General features: G+C 37.2%; 1 protein-coding gene across 3 annotated transcripts in view; it reads right to left on the bottom strand.

The window, feature by feature from the left end:
- Positions 1-18,412, bottom strand: part of ABCA12 (ATP binding cassette subfamily A member 12) — a 180,790-nt gene that overhangs the window by 102,734 nt on the left and 59,644 nt on the right. For all 3 annotated transcript variants that reach the window (XM_027122124.1, XM_027122141.1, XM_027122131.1), the window contains 4 exons: positions 9,127-9,218; positions 7,005-7,102; positions 4,172-4,348; positions 2,263-2,441 (listed from right to left, as the gene is read on the bottom strand). In XM_027122124.1, the coding sequence (XP_026977925.1) occupies positions 2,263-2,441; positions 4,172-4,348; positions 7,005-7,102; positions 9,127-9,218 (546 nt within the window). The remainder of the gene's footprint in view (positions 1-2,262; positions 2,442-4,171; positions 4,349-7,004; positions 7,103-9,126; positions 9,219-18,412) is intronic.

The following is an 18,412-nucleotide window of genomic DNA, read 5'->3' as shown; positions in this document are numbered from 1 at the left end:
CGCTTGGCCATAGGGGCATGGCTGTATTTTTTTCATTTCTGCTCTCTATACATAACAGTCAATACCTCAGGCATTTTTATATTTGCCCCCAAGAATCTCCTGGTTCTCAGACTTTGAGTTACTTCTGAACCCTGGTCACCGTGGAGACCAGTTAAATGTTCTGAGGTTGTAGATCTCTGCCAGCCTTCTCCCAGCTTGGCCTTCTGCTTGACTCAGCTAATCTGTTGTCCCAAAGTAACACCTTCAAAGACTGAACACTTGGCAATCTCATTGTAACTGTCAGCATTATTGTTATTAATATAATTAATAAAAATGTCAGAAGACTTAATTCATCTTTTTCTAACAAAACGTGACTTAAAAATGACACCTGACCATTGTCCTCTCTGAAATCCTTTAAATTATTGATCAAAATACTTTTATTTCACTTCACTGATTTTGTTTTTCTGTCCTTTTCATCATATACAAATGGAAGTTATCCAAAACAAGTTTCCTTATATGTAAAGGTAATTTAAAAAGGAGTTTTTGTGATTCATATCTCAGCACAACTTCTTCCTCATAAATGGTGAATATCATGTATGCTTTTTCATATACAATTCTTGACTTTTGAGATTACTCATTTTTGCTAACCTCTGTCATAATCTTAACATTATATAATCTCGTTTTGGTGACTGAACTATATTACAACTTTGTAAAATTGCTGGTGTAAATAACCTCAAAACCTTTTTATGGGGTTTATTTGTCCATATTACTTGATCAACAAAGAGTAAGATAAACCAATGATTTGATGATAAAATACAGTCATTTGTGAAGAATTTACAGATTTTAGTGATACTGTTAGTTTAATAATGATAGTAGGGCTTCCCTGGTGGCGCAGTGGTTGAGAGTCCGCCTGCCGATGCAGGGGACACGGGTTCGTGCCCCGGTCCGGGAAGATCCCACATGCCACGGAGCAGCTAGGCCCGTGAGCCATGGCCGCTGAGCCTGCGCGTCCGGAGCCTGTGCTCCGCAACGGGAGAGGCCACAACAGTGAGAGGCCCGCGTACCGCAAAAAAAATAAATAAATAAAATAAAAAATAATAAATATAATAATAATAATAGTAAAGAAGATTTAACTTTAAAAAACTAGTGTGTGTTTCCTCTTTTATAAAATGGGGATATCTGTAGTCTCAATCTCAAAGAACTGTTGTGAGAATCAAATGAAACTAATGCAACAACATGAGGGCTTATTATAAGGTCTTTGAACAAATATAAACTCTTGGAAGCTTATCAGAGAAGATGAGAAAACTCTTGTGGTGCTTCAGACATTAGCGATGGAATCCACTGTGCTCTTAGTGACATATTACAGAGGCAGTCTGGGTTCTGGAGTTAAAAAACCCAGGTTCAAACCCTCCTAGCGGCATGATCATCAAATATTTAATTCTTATAACCTTCTGTTACCTCACTTATAAAATAAATAATAGTTCTGTTGTAAGTTTCAATGTGATATATATAAAGGGTCCAGTAAAGTGTCTGGCATGTAACAGGCAGTCAGTAACTGCTAGTTCTTAATATAGTTGTTGTTGTTTTGTTTAATGCACATTTCCAAATTAGCTGGACAGCCAAAACCTAAGTATGTGTCCATCAAACTCTGAATGCTGGCCATGCTCAGATCTCTTTTATGAGGAATGCAGGCTTTAAAAGGGTTTCTTCTGCAAAATTTTTCAAATCTCTGTGTCATATGTGTCAAATAAAGCCAACCCAATATGCAGGCTTAGGCTGGCTGCACCTGAAGGAGGCCAAACCCCTTGGGGTGGCTTGGTGTAAACTCTAGCCAATGGGGTTGTTTTTTACAGTGTAGTACCAACCAAAACCCAATGAAATATTTTCTTCTTGAACAGTTAAAATACTAGATGCACCGAGCCCTGGTTGTCCCTGAGTGAGCCTGAGTCAGGGTTCCAATCTACCATTGGTCCTGCTCTACCATCTTTCTCAGAAGTTCTGGGATAGCAACTGACACTATAGATGTTATGATTAGTGTTCGTCCTTGTTTCCCCATAAACCTGTCAATAATCCTGATGACCACAATGTGTGTTTCTCCTTTGCTTAACTAATACACTTACTTTCGTTGCCAAAATCTGCAATAAGGTGCTGAAGGATTATTTGCTGTGTTTAAATTACCTACCTACCAGTGATCCTACAGGTAATATTAAAAAAAAAAAAAAAAAAAAAAGAAAGACTTCTTTATGAACAGTAATATTCCCCTTAATTCTTACTTTTTCCTACCTGTTTGCACTTCGAAGAACATCAAATAGATTGCTTAGTGTCGTGTCATTCCGGAACACATTTGGAAAACTGGAGAGAAGCTGCCACAAGGCTGTCTGCTCTTGCACTTGTGAGAAAAAGGACAGCACTTTGACCATTTCCTGAAACACTGTCTTCTGGTTATTGGGATCTCTTGATAGCTTAAAAAATAAAACCACAAACAGGGTGAAATGAGACTTCAATATGTGTAACCACATGACTCACTGCCTTTGAAAACATTAAAAGTTTAGATTTTCACATAAGTAATTCTTTCAGATTTTCATTCAGTTTGAAGTCATCTTTTACTTGGAAAAACTATAAACCATTTCAAATGTTCTTACACATAATTAGATTCTTTCCTATAGTTCCAGAAATTGGCATATTTAATGTTTGGTTAACAAAACTGTTTATACAAAATATTTTAAATTGTGTTTGGGAAATTAAAATTAATTTCTTAAAATAATATTAGCTTCAGAGTAATATTTTTGTTTTTCTTTAGGATCTGGTGTAGGATCTGCAGACGTATCTTCTCTATATCCATTAGTAGACCTTAATTATTATTTGCATAGAAAACCCTTAAAAGTTATATATTTTACATTATATGGGTGTGAATATGTATATATACAAACATATGAAAATGTCTACTATTACAATTACACATACTTAACAAAATAAAATATTTCCAAAGTTCTGCTGGAATATAAGGAACTTCAGTTATAATAATGATTTAGAGTGAATATCCTTTGTAATAATCATATCTTGTACTATAAGCAAACAAATAAATGAAAACCATGACCTGTACTTTTGCTCTGAATCACAGGACCCAGCTAATACCTTCATTATATTCCCACCCAAAACAATCTTCTTAATAAGCTCATTCATACTAGTAAAGTCAGGCTTTTGTTCTGTCTTAATTCAAGGTCTTTCACACTGAAAATGTGATTTTGAACAACATATTCTTAACCACACATTCTACATGACTGCTGAGTTTGTTGAGATAGAATTTCAAGTGCTGTACATTGGATTGGGGTTATTATAACAGTGTCTCTAGCTCATTTGGAAAACTCAGACTACTGAAGAGTAATCTAAGCATTCTGCACTTACTGACAATAAAATTCAGAGAATCAAGGGGAAAAATGTTAGATGTGGACATGTTTCATTTATTCCTGTTTAGAAAATTTTGAGAGAAGTCTGAATATTTTTATGAACTTTCATTGTATGTGGAGTTTCATTAAAAGAAGATTATCAGTAAAAAAAAAAAGAAAAAGATTATCAGTGTCTTATTTTCACATCTTAATTTAAGACTAGCATAAAATGGTCATTAGCACTCCATATTATAAAGTTCTTGGTTTTAATGTATAATATTTGGGAAAGAGGGATTATATTATTTCATAAAAAATCAAATTGGGTTTGACCTTAGAAGAAACATTTTAAAGATTATCCATTATTCTAACTTCTGAGAGTTATAAGGCTCTGGTAGTTTAATTATTAAACTTACATTGTATCCTGAGTAATCTCACTTAAATAAAATATCTCAGAGAAAACAGTCAATCTTCATTCACCATAGAGCAAAGTCAAATTTCATCTACAAAGATGTCTCCACATTAACCATAATGCAATATTTTTGGTTCAACATTAACATAATTTCAATCCTGCACATTTAAATAGCAACCAGACATATTACTTAGAATTAGACATTGTATGTGAATCTCTGTGCGAGGAATTCATGCCAAAGGTGAGCCAACATTTCAGTCAGCATTTCCTAGTCCATGTGGGCTATGAATTTGCTCTTTGATTCATTTTGAGTCACTTTGTGTATACGACAATGGAAACAATACACTTCTTTCTACTGTTTATGAGATCTTGATCATGTTAAAATATTTGCACTCACCTGAGAGAACTGGTTTGTTAGTTCTCGGAGAGAAGACTCTAAAAGGGTCATGTTGGACAGGCAAAATATGTTAAAAACATTTTTCCCTAGAGTGGTCCAAGAGAAGGCATAATCGGCAGTATATCTTGGATAGCTCTCACACAGTTCTCTTCGTATATCTTCTGAAGTCGAATTTTGCTGTAAAAGCAATGTGTGTGAGAAGAGTGGTATAATAATGTTAGTAAATATAGATATTAACATATCCTAGTCATCAAGGAAACTGACCTGTCTACATAATAGCCATTTTAAGGTCCTGCATTATAGCAACTATTAAATTAACACTAAAATACATTGGGTTTACCCATGAAAAGTCACTGAGAGAATGTGTGAATGTGGTAACTCTTGTCATCTTTATGATTTAAAAGATTTGCATATGATTTTTTAAACTGAACGCATTTCCTGTCTCTGACTAGACAACCTAAATGTACTAGATCTTGTCTCACAAAAATCTTCAGGCTTAAAAATCTTAAGCTTTTCCTGGACATTTAACAGCAGACTTAGGTGTCCTAATAATTTGTAACACTTCTTGGGAAATTGGCCAGGATCTTTGGAAGAATTCCAAAAAGGAAGAGCTTCAGAGTCTAGTCTCAAGACCAACAGTGTTTGTTTAGAGAAGTGGAAAAACATGGATTATGTTTCATTTGCAAAGCAATTATTTCATTTAAGAATCATGCATATAAAGCAAAAAGAAAACACATATATGAAAATACATACAAGCATATAATTATCAAAGGCAATAATTGGAAAGCATTTTCATAATGGAAGTCCCCCATATATTTCACAGTACAGACCAGTTAACAGATGCAGCACTATTTTCATCTATAATATTGATCACATTCACCATTAAGTTGTTTAGATATTTATAGAGCCAATTACAGTTAGTTGCAATATTTAATACATCCTTCCTAGTAATTAATTACTATAAGCTGTGAGGTGAGGGCTAGCTAACTTCATCCTCCCTTTATATCACAAAATCTACACTCTACCTTCCAGTGATTCAACTTCTAAATGTAATGAAACAAGACAGGCTCCACTTATTCCAGGAGATACTCTAAGTGCCAGGTCTTCTAGTCATTCATCCACATCTCTTTCTTAACATTACATATAAACTCACCCCAGAATGATTTCTTTACTTATTCTTGCAAGGGTTGCAGAAAGCAGTAAACAGAAAGAAAAAGAAAAAAAAAAAAAGAAAGAAAAAGGAATCAGAGAGATTGCTGACAGAGGCATCAATATGTGATCCTGATTTTTACATCCCTTTTCTGCTCCAACTACTCTGAAAATATGTATCTATACATAGAAAATTCATTTTTGACTTATCTCCATCGGATACATGACTCTGTGCTGCCTCACAAAATTCTGAAATTTTATTCCATATGAGAAAGAGAACCTGGGAGTTTCAATACAATAAAGTGGTATTTTTGAGAATAGCACTGCTATTCTAGCTATTAAAGAATTTAACTTATACAATTCAAGGCTGTTTGCTTCTAGGAACCAATATAGAAGAAATAGAATGGAATAAAATAACTTTCCCTAGTTGGCACCCTAGCATGATTTGTGGAGGCTTTATACTGGAATTACGTGGGCACATGGTGGGGCTTCCTCAGCTACACAGGGTGCTTTAGGTACCTCAACTATTAAATAAACTAGACTTTCAAAATCTAGATTGGACTGACCCTGGAAGTCTTATATTTCAACCAGCACTGGCTGAATTGCCTTGATAGGTATGGTGCCTTTTCCTGACATACATTTTTGTGTTGTTCTTTGGCTTACTGACATAAACAAGTTTATCAAGATGCCTCAGTTATACAGAATGTTAATTCAAGGGGAACTAATAGACACATATTAAGCAGCAGTGGTTATGGTCACAGGAATATATGAATAAAGACCAGAGTTATGTCCCTATGTTTCAGATGGAAGAAACGTCTACTACATAAGACATGGATATATTATTAAAAATTCTTATGTGTGTGTGTGATAGATAGTCAGAGAAAGAGAGAGAGAGTAGTAGTCTCTCCATGGCAAAATATTAAAAACGATCTCCTCTTAATTTCTGAAGAGCACGTAAAGCAGGATTTAAATGTCCACCGGCCAGCCAAATAACTTAAATGTATGAATCTGGTTGGATAAAAGACAACAAGGAAAAGTGGGGATTGCAGCTGACAGAAGAGTACCTCTTCTGCCTAAAGGCATTCAAATTCAGTTTCTCAAAAGCCTTGTATATGTGCACACATACACATACAGCTCACAGGTCGCCAGTTTGCACCTCCGATAGAAATGATGTTTATCATCTTGCAATCTGGAATCTTAAAGTGGAAGACTGGTAAACAGACGGAAATCCATAGGTAGGCTTTAAACCACGCTAAGGAAAGGGATTTTATTACTTTGGGGAGATATTCTTTACAGCTCTAAGTTTTCCAAAAGCATTATTAGTATAGATGAGGCAGCAAGTCTGATGGGTGTTAAAGTTTCATCTGCTTTCATACAGTATTTTTTCTTTCCTGCTTCAGGAAATTAAAAGATCACATGTAATGCCACCCTATTTTTTACTAAATGAAAATCTTAAGTTCAACTAAGGGACTTAACAGGGAAGTAAATAAATATCCAAGACCTTAAGGAATTTAGAATGCCTCAAAATTAAGCTTTTTATGAAAGAGCTCCCAAGAAAAGAATCTCCCGGAGACATTACTCCAAATGGGAATACGCTTCCTATTTGGAAGATTCCTCTATTAATCTAAGAGGCATTGTTTACCTGCTTTTTATTATGAGTCCATACAAAACTGAGTGAAATTACCTTTTCCAAACTAAGGATCCAGGCAAGCACTTGACTACCATTGAAAGTATATGTTCCATCACTTTCCAAATCAGAACGTGGACTAGGAAATACTGTGGCTGTTGTAAAAGAAAGAAGAGATTAGCATACTACACACACACACACACACACACACACACACACACACACACACACACACACACACACAGGCAGGTTCACATAAGAATCCATAAATATCACTTATGCTCTCATGTACTCCACAGCAAGAATATGCTCAAATATGCATCTTCCATGAAAGTTTCATATTGGCAAAAGGGCAAAGTCCATCAGTTTTTCCTTTCACATAAAACTGTGATGGTTTTGGTCTGCTTTGGGGTTTTTTCCAATCATTTTTGGATGTCATTTGCTTTCATTCCAGTTTATATCGTTAAACTTTATCGCCAATATTATTGCCTAATAAACTGAGTCATTTCTGTTCAGGCCTAGAGGATCTGAGGTGCCTCCACTAGCTCCACAGATCCATCATACCCAGCATCTGTTCAAAGGATCTGCCAATGCACATCTGGTGATAATGTTTTCTTTTTTTTTAATTGTTCAATTGGGAGGCTAAAATCTGCTTAGGATCATAAATTCTCTCCTCCCCAAAGTGGTTTTTGAATGGTGTTTCAGATCAAATAAATGGGAGAAAGCAATTAGTCCAGACTACAGTATATGCTAATTAAGTAATTCCCAAAGTGGCCTCATCCAGTACTATTTATAATGTGGCAGAATGTTCCTGGTTAGGAGCATTAGCTGGAAGAGTATGTTCAGATCTATAGCATGGATGTTCATTAAGCCAGTGTGTTCACTTTTATAAATTGTGTACAGAAATACTTTATTATCCTCACAACAAAGAATCTTAATATTCAAAGATACAGTGACCTAACATCAGTGGGGCCTAGGCTTTGTTAAAATGCTCACTGGGCTGAAGAATTTACCAACTGATTCCTCTAGACCAAAGCAATACATTTGTGAGATGACTGGCCAGGCTAAGAAACATAATCTGTGGCTACTGAGCAAAGCAAAGCTTACTGGACCACAACAGTATGATCTTATTTCTACTGTGCTGTAACCACTCAGCCAAACACCCAGAGATCATTCACAACAGCACGTTAACTCCTCAAAACCACCCACCGCCATATTCCTACTTCAATAACAAAGGACTTTTTTTCATTTGGTCCATCAACTTGTATTGGAATGTTAATATCATAGAATCTTAAATATCACGTGGCATTTTTAAAGGTACTCCTTTTTTCCCCCATATCACCCATCATATTCTGACATACAGGAATCTTTGTTTTGTTCACTAATGTATCTTCAGTACCTAAGACAGTGCCTACATGACAGCAGGCACCCAATAAATATTTGCCAATGAATATAGAACAGTCCTGCTGTTTTGAGAGTTTACTCTCAATTTGTGGCTTCTAACAAGTGTCTCTCAAGACCATCTGCAGCAAAAGCACCTGGACATAAGGTTCAGGGAGCTCAGCCTGTGGGTATTCTGCACATTGCTGTCTCAGGGCCACTGGCCTAGCTGTGAATGAAAGAAGTACACAAGCACACTGAATGACTGTGATGCTGAGTGGTAGAGTGGGAGGAAGAAAACTACAGCTAGAAGAGCCCCATCTTGGTAGCTGCCCTAGTACCAGGTCAGCTGGATGATGGGACAGGGAGGGTGCTTAACCTTGCTGGGCCTCATACTCCTCATCTGTAAAATATAAAGTTTGGACAAATCTCTGAGATTCTATCCAACATTTTTTATTGATGGGCATTCTAACCATCCCAGTGTTATCTAATTGCAGGCAACTGAAGAGTCCCTAGTCAATTCTGGGAAAGCGTGTAATTCTCAACATTATAATAGTACCATTTAGGGTTTTGCTCCTAGAGAGTACTTCAGTAAGAACTTAATTTCCAATTATTCTCAAGACCTTTGCATAACTGCACCACCACACTCAGGCAACCATAAGGAATATTTAGATCTCTTAGGGATATTCTAGGCATTCCATCTTTGTTTGAAAAGTTAAAAGTATAACTTTTAAAGATTAGACCTTTACTGGTTGTTCCAAAAGGCCCGTTCTAAACTGGGCAGAAGAGGATAGCTTACCCAGTGATGCGTGCCTTTTTTCTGGAACTTCAGTGCTCTGGAGTGATAAATTGCTGTCCTTCTCCAGGTTGGGTGACTTTCTCAGAATTTCACTAGAGAAGAAAAAGCAAGAACTCTGTAACTTCACTCACATTAATTTCAGTTAGTTACAGCAATGTATTATATGGTAGATTCCAGGGCTCTCCTAGGACTTTCAAATTTTTAATCTACTTTCTAGGATTTTAATGACAAAACTCACCTAACCATATACCAATGAATATATAAGGGCTCCTACAAGGTAAATTTTTACTCAGAGAAAATGGCCTAGATAAGGTTTAAAATACTTATTTTTTACTTCACTCTTATAGAAAGAAAAAAGGACTTTAGAGCTAAATACTGAAAATATTTATGGTATATATCTTTTCTTTTAAAAAGATGGCGGATCCCAAATAGATGGTAGTCAAAGGGTGCTTCAGAGACTGAAATCAAGGTCTGCTTATTTGTCAACCATGAAAGAAAAAGTTTTCTATGTTAAATTATAGATGGCATTTTGAAGACTGTCAAAGATGAATACTTGCAAGACCGATTCAAAGAAGAAGGAGAAGACACATTTATTGAATATCTAGTCTGTGCTAAGCACTGTGGTTGGTGTCATTACAGGTGGCACCAGGTGTTAAAGAAATAATGATGTACTCAGGGTTTTAATTGTACTGAGTGTATCAAGGCTGTAATGATAGCATGTGGTGCCAGGAATCTCTGCACAACATGGTCACACCAGCTTTTGGAAGAAAATATTATTGGACCACTCCACAATTCAGTAACCCTCTTTTAAAAAAATTGCTTCCTGTTTAGTTTATTATTATTAAAATGGAAATAATCATATTTTCTTGAAAACTTGATATTCCTAAAGTAAGTGTCTAAAATAAATATATCTATTTCAAGAGTGAAATAAGTCCAGATGTCTGGAATGAATAATCTGAATTTTGTCTGATTGTTTATAAAAGGCTTACTTACAGTACATAAGAATGGATATAAAAAGATAACAGTGGAAAAGCAAGAAGTTCTGCTTGCTACTGTGGTTCGATTTGACTTCCCTTTTTAGAAACAAGATCTGAGTCCTGGTTCCAGGATACTTTATGATTTATAATTGGGAAAAAAAAATCTGTTTTTTTCCCAGCATGTCCTTTTAATAAAAATGATAAGAAGGGGTGATATTTGTTTCCATTCCCTAGTGTTCTTCCAATATTCTCTATAAAATGTACTGGTTGCTCTAGAAGTTCTGCATTCTTAATGTATATTTGAATTATTCATGACCATGACTGTATTCCCCTAAATCTTCTTACATTCCTTATGCTGACTATTTGGATGGGAAAACTGTTCAGATAAAAATAAGAAATGACCTGAACCTTTTTCCTGCTCTCAAACAGAAGTTTTAGAAAGTTTGAGAAAGTCAAGTTCACTCTTCTTTTTCTCGACATTTTTTTAGTTCAGCTTGAAATACTGTAAGAAACACTACTGAATATCAACACATTTTGAAATAAAGGAAAAAACTGCCTTCATAAAATTTTTAAGGAATAGGGACAGCAACAAAGGGAGAGTGACAAACATCAAAAAGAAGAAAGAAGGAGCAAGAGAAAACAGAGACTTGAAAAATAAATGGGAGTGGGGGAGAAACAAAAAAGAGGTGATGGGAAATTAAGGAAGTGTGAGCTTGGAGAAGCAAAAGCTGCATCAACTCTACAGGGGACACCTTGCCCATTTCCCACGTTCAGATAAGAGCCCGAAAATTATTCCTTCAAATATTCTTTCAATGCCAAAAGAAGTTCATCCTCTTCCCAGCAAGCTGCTGGCTCAACAGGTTTGAACTTGCTCAACAGAAAATGGCTCTTCCAGACAAGGAACTCTGGAGGCCTCTTTTCTAACAGGACCCGTCCTTGACCAGCAAGTGCCCACAATTACACGGTTGCCTACAAGTCCCACGTTACAGGAGTGGGGAGGCGGTTCATCTCCTTTTAGGTGGTCCTGGCACGGCCTTTTGTCAGGCAGAGAGCATGGGATCTCACACGTGCTTTGCTGGTCATCTTCCTGCAAATTTTCCCCAGTGTTGCTTTGCATTTACAATGTGTAGTGTCATGGCATGTGTCCTCTGCCACTGCTCAACGTAACTATTGTCTGTCAACTCTTAAAATGGAAACTACAAAATAAATGTGCAACATCAAGCATTGTGGGTAAAAAGATGAATTAAGGCTCTAAGTTGAAATACAGCTTACCTCCCCCAAGCAAAGATAAGTAGTTCTTTTTGACTCCCTATTAAATTACTAAAGGAGGACAGGAAGGTATCCAGTCTTACTGAATTAAGTGTAATCTCTGAGCTTTCTAATTAGCTTGACCATACTTATAGACAGAGAACTCTATGCTTCTTAGAGTGATGAATGAGAACCAGTATCTTTTCCATCATTTTACACAATTTAAGCATTTTGTACATACTTACTTTATATAAATTTTAAGTGTATTATGTTTGTCTGTGTACCTATTCCTACCATTTTTCCATTTTAGGCCGTGACATCTTTGGAAGTAGGCACCATGATGATGCTCTTTTTATTCAAAACACCTGGCATGGCACTGAACCATAAGATAGGATGGCTGATTAAATAAAAAGAGACAGTGTTGCTGGGATGTAGAAGAAAGAACTTTGGAGCTGTTAGATATCTTTTGAATCCCAGCTCTGCCTCTTCCTAAAAAATTTCAGCCTCATCTGAAAAGTACGAATGATACACCTATCTTGCAAGGCTGTTGTGAGTACTAGGTGAGATGTCCTTAACAAGTGCCTCTCTGGGCCCTGTCATCATAGGCACTCACCAATATTAACTGTCAAAGTGCCCCCAAAGAAGATGGTACAAAGACACAGCCTTCACCATCGGTATGGAGCTGAAGCCCCATACTTATGTATCTATACTCCCCACATAATCTTACAATACTAGAACCTTCAAGATCTCTGGACACCAAATGGACGCACCCTTATCATTCATAATCTGGAACCAGTGAGCACTGGCTGGTGAGGTGGGAAGAGGGAAAGTACCTTACCCAGAATTCTGTAACCCTTTCTTCATTTTAATTTCTTTATCAGTTTACTCATAAGAGGAATTTTCCATTTGAAGTAATGATCAATTTTCTCCTCAGACTGTAAAATGCTTGAGAAAAGTCTATTTACGGTGCACTGTGTGGGCAGATGGTAGGATGTTTAGCACATGGCAAGCACTGAATAATAGATAATAAGGAATACCACTTGGAAGAACTGACAGCTAAGGAAGCGTCTTTTTTTTTTTTAAATAGCCTGCCCTGCCTCCACTGTTGCACACCTGGTTCTGCAAAGGTCCTTGGAAGAGGAAACACCAGAGGTGGCACCACAGACACAAACATATAATCAATCTTACACTTTATCCACCATATTCATCCATAAACTCACTAACATTTATTAAATTCCCACGATATGTAATATAATGGGCAAGTCAAATAAAAAAAACAGGGATTATAATACGTTAATGGTAAAAGCTAAGTAAGGACATGCCTAGGGAATGATGACAACACATGACTGGGGGTGCTCAATTAGAGTGGTCATTTGTGTTTCTTACAGAGCGAGATCCTAGAATCATAACCTAATTCATGCCTCTTGCTACCTTAAAATCTTTTTCTTCATACTTTCACTAGACTCGTGGTTTTCAACTGGGGGCAATTTTGTGCTCCCTCCCCTGCTCCCAGAGGATATTTGACAATATCTGGAGAAATATTTAGTTGTCACAACTGGACGGGAGTGATGCTACTGGTATCTAGTGGGTAGAGGCCAGGGATGCTACTAAACATTCTACAGTGCACAGCACAACAAAGAATTATCTGATCCCAAGTAGCAATAATGCTGAGATTGAGAAACCCTGCACTAGGCTGTGACAGAGAAGTGGATTTATTCAATGATGACTCTTCCCTAATCCCACTCTCTAGGACCAACTCAGGAGATTTAAAAATCCTATTCAGGAACTCTGAATAGCTCTAAGAAAGTCTCAGAGAATCTCTCTCATACTAGATATCTCTGGGAGGTATATTAAGGCATTATACAAAATTTGGATGCCCCTGAATCCAGCATGTAGGCTCACCTGAGTCCAGAGAATTCAACCTTCTGGGTGAGGCAAGAAAGCCTGAGTCAAATCTCTAAGTGGCCCATGGCATCACTTTACTGCCTTTTACTGGACCCAGCCACATGTGCAGTACCACGGAGACGGCTAAGGGCCTGCCTCTAAGATGCTGAAGAGGTAGAGTCTGCTTCTATGGTATTTATAGTGCTCTACTTTGAAAAGGAATTTAATAAGGGAAACATCTTGGATTCAAAATGTTAAATTTAAGATACCAGGAGGGAAACTAGGCTCAGAGTAGTTTTACTTCTTCTCAGACATGTCTACCAACAGTTACATTGGGGAAATGTCACATTTATAGATATCATTGCAACGGTAGGATTTATGCACTTATATTGAATGTCTCTGTATTTCCTGTGAGTGGGAAAGACTACCTGTGTGGGCGGCATCCATGTGTGCCACGGTAATTCTGTCTTTAAAAGGAACTGCTTCCAGGAAAGACACATATGGCAAATCCTAAAAAGAAAATTCTGACACTCTTTTTTTGTCTTTAAGGATTAAACTTTTTATATTTTTTCCCTTTTTCCCCAGACTTACAATTATACGGTATGTAGTGACACCTGGAAAGAAGGCATGAAATCTGCTACAGGCCCAGTTCTGATTCCAGCTTCAGATGACATTCATTACTGACTTTTAAGTACAAATAAGAATGTTGTAATGGCATTGAGGCCTCCTCAGTGATTTGATACGCTTGTCCTTCCTGACTCCCCCAAGAAGTCATTTTAATTTTTTTCATTATTTTCTTCCATTTCACTCTGATGTTCATTCCTTCAGGGTCATCTATGCTTCAGATACAACCCCTGCCTGCCCATGTTCAACATACACCTCTCTTCTAGGTAGCTCACTTACCAATCAACAATCTATATCATTAAGGTGTTAAGATTTAGAAATGCCTTCATATGTTGCTCTGTCCTAGGATTTTTTATACTCTTTGGAGGGACTTTGGAGATATAATGTATATCTGAGCTAATACATTTCTAAAGGCACCATGATGGCCAGATGAGGAAATGCCTTGGGGGTACAGGTGTATCAGAAGCACGTAGAATATAGAGGAGGAGATAACATCACAGTAGCTTTCAGATGACCCTGTACATATTATGTTCTACCTAGCCCTGACACAGGCAGATTAATATGGCAACACTACAAGGGAATTTGTCATTTTGCCATCACAGTCAGCAGCAAAGCTACCTGCCTATTCCCCTAAACTGACTCTACAAGGGCCGCCATTCCATTGATTTCTTTCCTTTATTAAGTTCTGAGATTCTTTTTTTATGGCCTATCTCAAATACACCTTCCTCTAGTCTGGTAACCACCACCCTATCTGTCCTTAATGATCTTACTCACACAGGTCTCTGGAGAACTCTTCTGATATCTCCCCACCCAAACCTCTCTCCACTCCAATAATATATCCAAGAGTCAGATGCATATTCCTCAGGCAGAAACAATGTCTCAGGGTGTCTGTGTAACTATTCACCATTTGTTGTCTGACGTCCTGGGCACAGTGAGAACTAAACAAATATTCATCACATTTACCACGTCATAGATTAATTTACCTGTTTAGTAGTCTCTATCTCTCTCTCCCACTAGATTTTAAGTTTATATAGGGATATGCCTTAGTCATCTATGTATCCATAGTGAGTTGCATTGTCTCCAGCAGGTGGTACACATTCAATACATTCTAACTCAATGAATTAACAATTTTGCCTGTGTGGCAGTTAAGACTTCCTTCCACTTTGTTTTTGATAAATGAAATTTTAACCTTTATTTTTATATGAATACTCACTAAAATGATTACTAGATGGTTAATAATTACTCTGAAATTAATACAGTGTGAGACTTATACATCTCACCTCATCTTTATAGTCTAATGAGGACACATAACTGTTTTACTTCCACTTCCCTTATATTCCCAATAATACCTTCAGGTCAGTTTCTAAACACATCCATATTTTTCAGTATTAAACAAAAGTCTTGGCACTTTAAAAATTTCCCTGAATAGAACCTGATTAGCTGTGTTTCAAGTTCTGTAGGAGCCATTCAATAGGAGCAGAGGTATGAATCTGGAAAACACAGGTCATGGATGAGTGTCGACATGACAGAGATAGGGAGTAAATCCACAGAGGCAATACCCCACAGGAGCTGCAGGAATGCTGAACTGCTTCTCCAAATAATGACCCTGTGAGCGCTGCAAGATGATCTTTGCCATCTGCCAGCTGTGTGAGCAATGGCACAGCCAGGGGTTCCCACTGTTCTGATGTATTCTTAGAGGCAGGGCAGGGAGGAAGGACCACAAAGGTATGTCCCATGATGTTGGATCATCCCTTGTGCATTAAGGGCCAAAAAATCATAAATGTAATCATTTCTTCTTTCAGACAGCTAGTTACAGTTGATGCTGAGTATAGTGTTGAATTTTTTTTAAAGCACCTCATTCTGAAGCTAATGCTTAAGAAAAATATGAATTTAATAACAGAAGGTTGGTGCCAATGCAAAAACGCATGAAAAAACTTGGCGACTGGCCAGCAAGTAGTGACTGAGTGTGATCATGTCTTTCAAAATAAACATGGTGGGCTTTTTTTTTTTTTTTTTGCGGCACGCGGGCTTCTCACTGTTGCGGCCTCTCCCATTGCGGAGCACAGGCTCCGGATGCGCAGGCTCAGCGGCCATGGCTCACGGTCCCAGCCGCTCCTCGGCATGTGGGATTTTCCCAGACCGGGGTACGAACCCGTGTCCCCTGCATCGGCAGGCGGACTCTCAACCACTGTGCCACCAGGGAAGCCCCAGGTGGGCCTCTTTTGATGAAGCCAAAGACGGCATTTTTTTTTTCCCTGACTGTTTTGTTTCTTAATGAGGCTATGCTGGTGAATCTTTCTTCACCAAAGGGAAGTAATTTAGTGCAATGGCTTACTTAGTATGGGACGGCTTACCTAGTAACCATGCCCCAGTTTCACTGCATGGCTATAAAGCATAAAAGTTAATAGCATGGTGGGGAATATCATTAATGCAATTTTATTATTGTACATCATTTTCCAAATTAAGTTCCAATTACTTGGTAGTTTAGAGAAAATACTGAATATACAGCAATATAGAGCTTGAGCTCAGTAAAATACCTGGAGATTGGAATAAAACTGAAAACAAAGAGACATGATCAGTTATCTGGAGAATAACCGACAGAGGGTAAAATAAAGCTGGACTTTAATCCTGGTTCCAAAACCAACTCAATGGCTCATCTCAGGGGACTCCATGAATTTGGTTCTCTATTATATTACATAGAAAAATACTTCTTTGAGCAGAGGTATATTTATGGGCTTCTTAGATTTTGTTAACTATTTCCCTCATTGTTACTTAGTTCTTCACGGAAAAAAAAAAAAAAAGATACAAAGATGAGAGCCCCAGCTGAAGCTGTAATCCAATTTGTAAATAATGGACATTAATTTTCCCCATATCTTCTCTATCACTTGGCTCACGAAATGTCCATCTCAAGTACAACTTTTCCATGAAGATTTACCTGATTATGTCAGCTGAAAGCTCTCTTTCTAAGTATGGAGGTGTCTTGCTTCAGCATCCTTCTGGCACGCTTCATTGCACTATCTCCTACTATCGTTGATTTAATATTTACCTTACCCTGCTAGAACATAGGCATAAACCTTGCCTAATTCATCACTCACATAGGGACATAGAGACCATCTATGAAGTGGTTGAGTGAATAAAATATTCATTCACTTTATCTCTACACTGATTACACAAGGGGGCATAGGCTCTAGTCAGCTTTGGGTCTCCTTGCAGAGATACACAACTCAACTAGTTGCTAGCTGAGGTAATGCTTGTATATGTCTAGAATATATTAGTCTCATAGAAAATATGTCATGTCATTTCCCTGCTTAAAAATTTCCAGTGGCTTCTCATTATACTAAAAACAAAAGACAAATCCTTTCCCTTTGCTTACCTGTTTGGTTCTTCAGGCTCTTTCTCTCATGGTTTTTATTGTTTCACCATATCCCCTACTGCTTTCATTATCCCTCACTATGTTCTAGTCACATTAGCCGACTTTCTGTTCCTCTAAATGATCAGGTTTGTCCCCACTTCAGGATCACTGACTATTTCTCTGCCTGGAATTTTATCTTCTAGATGTTCACATGCTGGTGCTGGTTTTTCCCTGTCCTTGTTGGTCTCTACCCGAATGTCACCTTCTAGCAGAGGCCCTTCTTTTGCTACCCTATTAAATTCCCACCTTTCAGTTTCTACCTCTTAACCTGCTCTATTTTCTTGCTAGTACATTTATTATTATCAGTAATTATGCTATTTATTTATTTTATTGCTTTTTTGCTTACTTTTCCATTAGAATGCAAGTAACAAAATGGTAGAGAATTTGTTTGGTTCACAAAACCAATGTGAATTAGCAACCCAATAACTGGGTGTCTCAAGTCATTTCCCAGGACAATTCTTGACATGTTGATATTTTATGCTAAGCAGCTTGTAGTTAGTAACTCTCTTAAAGTATCTCCCATATTATCTGATGATCAAAATCACGAAGATAATATTAAAGGAGAAATGGTGCTACATGTCAAGGAATTTAAATTAAAATTTTGGAACCAAATATCTCTGTTTATAGATAAATATAATCTTTTCTTGCGAGACACTTAAAAAAATCTCTACCAGGATAATCTCATGGTCAATTCAGATTACAATGTTTTTCTCAGTTCTACAGACAGTTGGGCTCTTGGGTGTCTCTTTAGGTTTAAAATCTCAGGATGGAAAACTGAGGTTGTAAGTGGTCTAGATTCCCTAACTTTATTCTTCAGTTTCTTCTCACACCATACACATTAACTTCATTTAAAGATTGCTGTTTAGTTAAGAATACTTTCAACTTTATTACTTTGATTTCTAGACCCTTAATTTCCTTATTTGCATTTCCTGGTTTCTGTTATATCTAGAAGTTCCACATAGAGCTAGATAAATATGTTATTCTTCCAGGAGATAATATCCCTGACATCGCCCTATATCTTATGCTTGTGATCGAGTCTTAGGGCAATGTCACTGACAATTTGAGGTAGGATAGAGAATCTCTGAGGGAAGTTAAGAAGGACTGCCTTGCCAACTCAGGTTTTTTTTTTTTTTTTTTTTTT

Source organism: Aethalodelphis obliquidens, unplaced genomic scaffold (assembly GCF_003676395.1).
Source record: "Aethalodelphis obliquidens isolate GAN/ISIS:26980383/991018 unplaced genomic scaffold, ASM367639v1 scaffold2, whole genome shotgun sequence".
Taxonomy (NCBI): domain Eukaryota; kingdom Metazoa; phylum Chordata; class Mammalia; order Artiodactyla; family Delphinidae; genus Aethalodelphis; species Aethalodelphis obliquidens.
This window is presented reverse-complemented; position numbering and strand designations above follow the sequence as displayed.